The sequence below is a fragment of the Paramisgurnus dabryanus genome, chromosome 4 (assembly GCF_030506205.2).
Source record: "Paramisgurnus dabryanus chromosome 4, PD_genome_1.1, whole genome shotgun sequence".
Taxonomy (NCBI): Eukaryota; Metazoa; Chordata; class Actinopteri; order Cypriniformes; family Cobitidae; genus Paramisgurnus; species Paramisgurnus dabryanus.
Window position 1 is genome coordinate 13,244,037 of NC_133340.1, and position 7,442 is coordinate 13,251,478.

The 7,442-nt window shown below is 35.3% G+C and overlaps 1 protein-coding gene across 1 annotated transcript; it reads right to left on the minus strand.

Annotated features, from left to right (window-relative positions):
* Positions 1-4,452: 4,452 nt before the first annotated feature.
* Positions 4,453-6,338, minus strand: hand2 (heart and neural crest derivatives expressed 2). Its single transcript, XM_065295879.2, has 2 exons — positions 5,340-6,338; positions 4,453-5,053 (listed from the first exon to the last, which is right to left on the minus strand). The coding sequence occupies exons 1-2, from the start codon at positions 5,865-5,867 to the stop codon at positions 4,955-4,957; spliced, it is 627 nt and encodes a 208-aa protein (XP_065151951.1). The 5' UTR covers positions 5,868-6,338; the 3' UTR covers positions 4,453-4,954.
* Positions 6,339-7,442: the final 1,104 nt, after the last annotated feature.

Here is a 7,442-nt window from a genome sequence, read left to right on the forward strand (position 1 = left end):
AAAAGAATGATGCAGTCGATCACATTTACAATATAATTACCACAAACAGAATTAATAGGCCTATTTTAATATTTTGTACAAAAATCTATGATTTAAATTAATGTTCTTTTTTGTTTACGATTATGTGGCAGCGGCACTGTGCAGTCGTCTAACTACAAAAACAACAAAAAAGCATCGAGTAATGGGCTATCAATTCGGGCGCACCCAAAAAAGTATTTTATTTATTTATTATAGAAAATTAAATTAGCACATTTACCCACATTAACATATCAGATTGTAAGTGGTTGGTGAAGAGTTAGTTATTTAGGTTAAATGATTTGCAAATTGTGAACTACAAATAGTACATCAAATCTGATATGTTAATTTGCTCACGAAAACAACAGAGAGAAAAATACCAAAGCCTGTAAAGCAATAAAAAATAAAGCATTGTTATCGGCAAACTGCATATAGAAAAAAAGACAGATTTTCAAAATATTTTCCACTGCACATAAAAAACACTGTAGTATAATTTTGTATTTACGCTAGTAAATTGTAGTATACTGTGGTATGTTGTAGTGATTACTACACTTTGTTGATGCAAAGTATTCTGTAGTAAGTCTTGTTAATTGGAAAAACTTGAAAATAGTCATACTATATACTTTAATATTTACCATGGTAAGGATCAAATATACTGTATTGTTTAAAATTTTACAGTTCACCATAGTAAATATTAAAGTTTACATACATTTACTACATTTATGTGGGCGTATGGTAATAGATATAGCCTAGCAAAAATAAACTATTCCCCTATAGCTATGTGCCATTAACAATTCACCTTACACTCAACGTTGTAGGTTAGACTAGTTTACCGTAATAAACATCAGTGATCCTGCCCTTGACTCGCCAGCCAGATCGCTTAGCCATCTCTTCTCCCAAGCATGCTCTGATGGAGAGAGGCGCCTTTATTCCTTTCAAACAGGGCTCATTCGCTCCGCGTTACCGATATTTGGTTTGGGAAGTTGGAGCAGGAGTGCCTGAAGGACCTTTGGAGGACGGTTTGGAAGTAGAGGGAGTTGTTTCTGTGAGAAACTCAATCTCGCATACAGTAGCGGCCTCCATCTGGGAACTGTCACATCTGACAGCACTACGGGCACAGGCCTGATCTTCCGCACAACATTCAGAATGCAAACGCAGAACAGTCTCTCAGAATGGCTCTTTGTCTGGTTGTTTCATTTTTGGGAAATCGGCTGTCAGTTCATACAGGCTGATACAGCGGGCCGGAAACAGTCTGCACAATATTTCGAAAGCATATCAGATCGATATTACACGCCTTTCCTGTAAATATCTACAAACAGAAAAAGGCTTTTAGTTTTCTCAATTTGTTCCTATAGCCTATTAGTTTTTTTTTTTTTTTTTTTTTGCACAGGTTCCGTTATTGGGTAAGGCTACATAAAAAGCGACTTGGGCCATTTTACTTCTGGATAACATATAAATTGTAATTAAAAAATGAAATAATTTTTAACATAGTAAATTATAATTATAACACGTAGTATCTTGTTAATTTAAGATGTATTCCAGAGAAGGAACACTTCTTTAACCTCATTTTGTTATGCCTTATTTACGTCAAGTTTTAGCCGAAACACACTGAATGCGGGTGTACAACTGCATAAAGGGAATATAATCCACGGTGCTGCTTACTGTCACTCATGTATTATGAGTAATAATGCTATTTATGCTTTATATAAATCACACGTGTACGTGTTTTAACTTTAATCACATTGGCTGCACATGGGCACCCAAAATCAGTTGGCACTATTTAGATGATATTAATAGTTATGGGTTAAATTAGGACATCGTGGGCATTTGAGACAATATTTGATATTAATTATATTCAGGTGATAAAATCTGATTGATCTGGTAATATAAATGCATTCATTCAACACGCATGTGCTATTTAAATATATTTTCCCCTTATCATCTTGTTGCAGGGGGTAATAAAGAGTTGTAGTGACTTTAAAACTCAAACATACTAGATTTTTGTTTTCTGTCGGTGTGGCTTTATAGCATTGTAAATTAAATAGGCTTAAGTAACATTTCGTTTTTTTTCACGATAATGTCAGTCTATTCATTTAATTGTAAGACTGTGGCACTCATGCATTCTCATCATTATCGAAAGCGTAATCTTTAATACAATTCATTAAAATATATTTGATGCTTGGTCTTTGGTGAATATATATAGGCCTCGTCCGTGATTACGTTTACCACCGGCGCAGGATTGCTCAGTCCTGACGTCAACATGTCTACCAGCCGCTGCTGCAGACAAAAAAAAGTAGAATGTAGGAGGGCCTTATAAACTAATGGTGTACAGATGTTTGTAATACCATGAAAAAGATGCTTTTTGGTCTTTGCTTTAAAATCTAGTAAGAGCATATGCCTACACGTTAGAGAGATTTAAGATTGGAGTTAGGACAATTGCACAATAAAAATAAACAAAAAAATTGGCAGGTAAGTAACGTGCCATTTGCTGTAGCAAAGCAGAAATTAAAAACACGAACTCTTACATTTTTAGGTGTTATTTGGTGGATTCGTAATCTTTACAATTAGATGTAGGCCTGTTTAAATGTGGAGCATGCATGATCCAAGACACACACAATTATATTACTCAGGAGGAGCATACTTTGCTGTAATGCCAGAGAAAAACTTCCTAGTATTTTGGGCCTTCAAGAATCATGGTGTCTAAAGTAAGACGTGCCTTCTTCCAGTTGGAGAGACATTGATACAGCTCCAGCGGCAGCAGGTCACAATGAGGTCATATATTTATCTGTATTCTTTATCAAGGGAGTACGGACAGTTAATTTTATCTGAGACGCCATCTTGACACTCACAACAAATTATCTACAATTATTAGCGGACAGGACTTGTGTAATCAGACAATACAATGTAAAGTTAGCTGCAATTTAATACAACGTAAATCTTAATCTTAAATCGTCTGTGTGGCTTCCTAACTTAACAGGTTTACTCTGCCGGAGATGTCAGTTTAATTGCATGCCTTTGCGTAAAAAAAATCTTAGACAAAACCTATTATTGAAGTAAGTTAACAGATATGATACATATATTGGTTTGTGTTAATAACACAGTAAAAATAGTTAAACTTTGGAAAAAAGAGGAAAACTGTTTCTTAAAAATATTGATAAAAGTGATGCAAACACGACCTGTAAGCTATTTTTCTATCGCGCATAGCTGCCAAAGAGCATAAAATTTCAATGCCACTTGCCAGTCAACAATCCCTGTATTTTTTCTGTTGTCAATGTTTTATCTTAGCCATCATTTCAGTTGATTCTACTGTTGTTATGATCATTGCCAAATGATTTGTTTAAAGAATTCTGTCATTCTCGGTCCTCCAGTGACGTTTCAATTACACGTTTTGATCGGCACCTTATTTTGAAAATCTGAAAGCTGGCCGAGGTTGTCTGTCCTAATGACGCTTCTTCAAACTTTGTTGTTAATGTCAATTAGGCATTTTCTGCAGGATATTGTCTGCAGTGTCTAAATCCCTGATTTTACCAGTTCGATACTAGGCCTATTTTTTTTTTCAATATAATCCCTTAGTTTCGTATCTCTTTACTGTGAATTTATTGAAAGGTGTTTTCAGTTTGGTGCAGACTTTGATGCATTTTAGTGTTTTTCGACCAGTCAAATACCACTGTTTTTGTTTAAGAATTAGTTAATGTAGGCCTACACTGTTATATTCCCTAAAGTGTTATTGCCATTGACGCAAATAATGTTAAATGTTAAAAAATTATTTCAAATGTTAAAAATAGGCCACATTTTATAGATTTATTAAATCTCAACTTTTTAAAATGGTTAAATGAAATAAAAACCTTACTTTAAAATTAAAACTTGTTTTCCGTTTTTTTATTTAATTGCAGTAACATAAAAAATAAACTTTACTGTAGTTATCTGCAGCAACCACATTGACTGGTAGGTCTCTTAATAAAAACATTAGCCTACTCCCTACGCTAGGCAAATAGCTACTGATAGAATAAGATTTTTTTGTTATGCTTGTTCGATGGAAATCCTAGTGTTGCATGCATACATTAGGCTCTAATAGTTTCATGAAATATAAACATTTACATTCAGAGCTATAGACTACGTTTATATTTCTGTATATCTTAAAAGCAGGTAGTAGACTGGACTGCGTGAGGAAACCATTCTACTGCTGCTCGAGCTGCAAGGTTATGTATCGTGAGTGCTGCTTGATTTGACTGTCACGTGAGTGTCGTGCTTTTGAAAATATGTTCAATGGTTTTCTGTACGCCCAAATAACATTTATTTCACATACTGTAGTTTATGTTCGTCTATATTGAACAACACTTAGACTCTGAATAATTGTAAATGTATTTTTTTCAATACACCTATAAATTAATTAAAATCATCTCAACGCAACAAAAGGGTCTAGGATCGTTACAAACACAGTGGTTTATTGAATTAATTACATTGCTTACATCTCCAATATTTTTTTGTTTTGTGTCTCTGGACGGAAGTGCACTGAGTGGACTCAACAGTTTAGACACCAGCAATCAATACGACCACAAAATGACATTATAACACTTCATGACATTTTCAGATAAAACATTTACTATATTATAACATCGACTAATCCTCCTTATAATTCAAGAAGGTGAAAGACAGAGAGATACTGAAAGTGATAGACAGAAAGACAACTTCACGTTCTCCTTAGTGGCAGATATCTAAATTTGATTCACAATGGGACAAGAAAACAAACATAAAGATTATCAGACAGCAACACACAGTCTCTTACCAAGAGAGTATCCTCCTTCTAAAATGGAATGGTTTTTCCTCAAATATCCACTGTCCGTAGCGGGAAATTGCACATAAATATTCCATTAAATAAAGTGAGAGAACAACTGAAAATGAGTTCAGAGGGTCTCATTTGATGTCTTTTGCATTAGTCTCATTGTTTCAGTTCCAAAGCCCAAACATGCTGCGGCCAACCAGTTCTCCCTTTGGTTTTCTTGTCATTGCTGCTCCCTGAGTTTTTCAAAACGTCATTCTGCAAAGAAAAACATGACAAAAGTTGCGGGTTATTTGTATATCTATAGGATATTATTAATATTTCATCATTATATTGGTCTAAATTAGGATAGCATGAAGTAGATGAAAGTTTTAAGATCTTAGCAAAAAAAATAGCACAGGGTAAGTCCATACTTTCTAAAGAAAGAAATTATGTTTATAACTAACGTGGACATGCCTGTTCACATGCTTTCTCGAACTTGTTAATTTATTTATAATTAATACATTACTATATGCACTTTACGACGTTCAAATGCACTTCTTACCATGTCCTTCTTTCGCCTGTCTTCTTTGGCGTCTGTCTTTTTGAATTCGGCTTTGAAGGCCTCTGCTTCCCCGTTCTGTTCGTCTTTGTCCAGAATGTCCATAAGGTAAGCAATATAACTGGTGGCCAAGCGAAGAGTTTTGATCTTGGATAACTTCGTATCTGCGGGCACGTTGGGAATGCATTCCCTAAGTTCTGCGAAGGCGCTGTTGATGCTCTGAGTCCTGCGCCTCTCCTTTCGGTTTGCCGTGGGACGACGTTTCACCGGGCGGGGTCCCATTCCGACGGCCCCAGCCCCCGGTACTCCTCCGTAGTGCGAGTGATCGAGCCCGGGGGCTCCGTTTGAGTATTCGGGGCTGTACGAGGGTGCCATTGTGTAGTCCGGAGGAGACATCTCTGGATGGCTGATAAGCCACCCATGGAAGTAAGGAGTTTCTTCATGACAGCGGCTGGCAGCAGCTGCAGCAGCGAAGGAATAGCCGTCATGATGCATCACTGGGTGGTGGGGAAACCCTCCAACTAAACTCATGGCGACAAACTGATCTACCTTACGACGAATCACAGACGAAGTACTCGTTTGCTCTCGTGTTGCGTTTGATTTCACTTGGAGATTTAGGCACTGGCTGGCTCCCCATAAAAGGTACTTATGTAGTAGTATTTATAAACGCAACCCTATTTGTTTGTACATAAAAAAGCTATTGGGAAAATTACAGCAGTGCATTAACGAATGTTCAAAACAGTCTTCAGCTTGAACAACACGCTAGATAATACTAAAATCATTCACTTACATTTATAGGCTATTCTCCATTGAAAATATCCATCATGAGAAAGTTCCATAACTAATCGTGATAAACTTTTCAGATGAATTCAGAGCCTTTTGTACATTTGCAGCCCAGTTGAATCAATGAAGATCGGCGCTGGATGGAAATTTTTTCAATCCCAGTCGATGTTGTGCACGCAATTCGCACTCTCAGTCTGTTGAAGCAGGCGAATTCCAGCGTTTGATCTCCATGTCAGCTACATCTTTAGAGCTGCTTGGGTTCATATATGTCGTCAAAACGTTTCTCAGCCAATAACGTTGTAGAGGAGGAGGGACATAAACTCCTTCCTTACTGTGTTTACGAATCCATATTGCACGAACCTCTACACACAAATGTACACAATATGTATAAAATCAATATGAAATAAATGTAAACCAAGACATATGCTGATGTTCCAGACTAGCTTAATATTTATTGTTTTACATTAAATTTATCTGCGTCATAAAACTACCGTTACATTTATTTTCATAGTTATTTTTATATTGAAAGTTAGTATGTCATAACAATATGCCGGTAATATTTGTTGCATTTAAGTTCCAACTATAAATTGGGTAGTGATATAAAATAGGGTTTTGTGTTCAGACGGTTGTGTAAACATTTTTGTAAAGATAGCCTACCAACCAGAAAAGACATTGAACGGATTAAAACTACAAACTTGGATAAGATTAGAAGTAGTTTAGTATGTTGTTATCAATGGTTTTAAAAAATCAAAGAAAAATAAAGATTTTCTTTTATCGTTAACATTTCGTGTACCATATAGCTAAAACATTATCATAGTCGCTGTATAGGCTATATGTACCTTTGTTGTTATTATGGTATATAAAATAAATTGTACATACATCATAATAATAAGTTTAACTGTGTAGAAAAATAACTTTGTATATTTAAAATGTTTTTTACTTTATTTAAGTTAATTATCCTTATTCGGCAAGACTTTACAAACATAGATGTGCACCTGGTATTTATTGTAAATAAATTATAAATCAAATATGTTAGAAATGCGAATAATCCCCACATTTTATTGATCTTTACTCGGAACATGATATATAAAACGCAGTCTATATAAATGCACGTTCATATTAATCGAACCATTTTTTATATGTTAACAGTATGATTCGCAACCTTTGTCTTTCTAAATAAAAAAAACAGACTGTACTAACAGGCTACTATGAACAGATAGAAACGCATACGCTCACGCACAAGCACAACTTTAGGAAACAATTTGTATATAGGTGTTGCATAAAATTTTAACAGCTTCGGATGCAATTTAAAACTCTGAACAG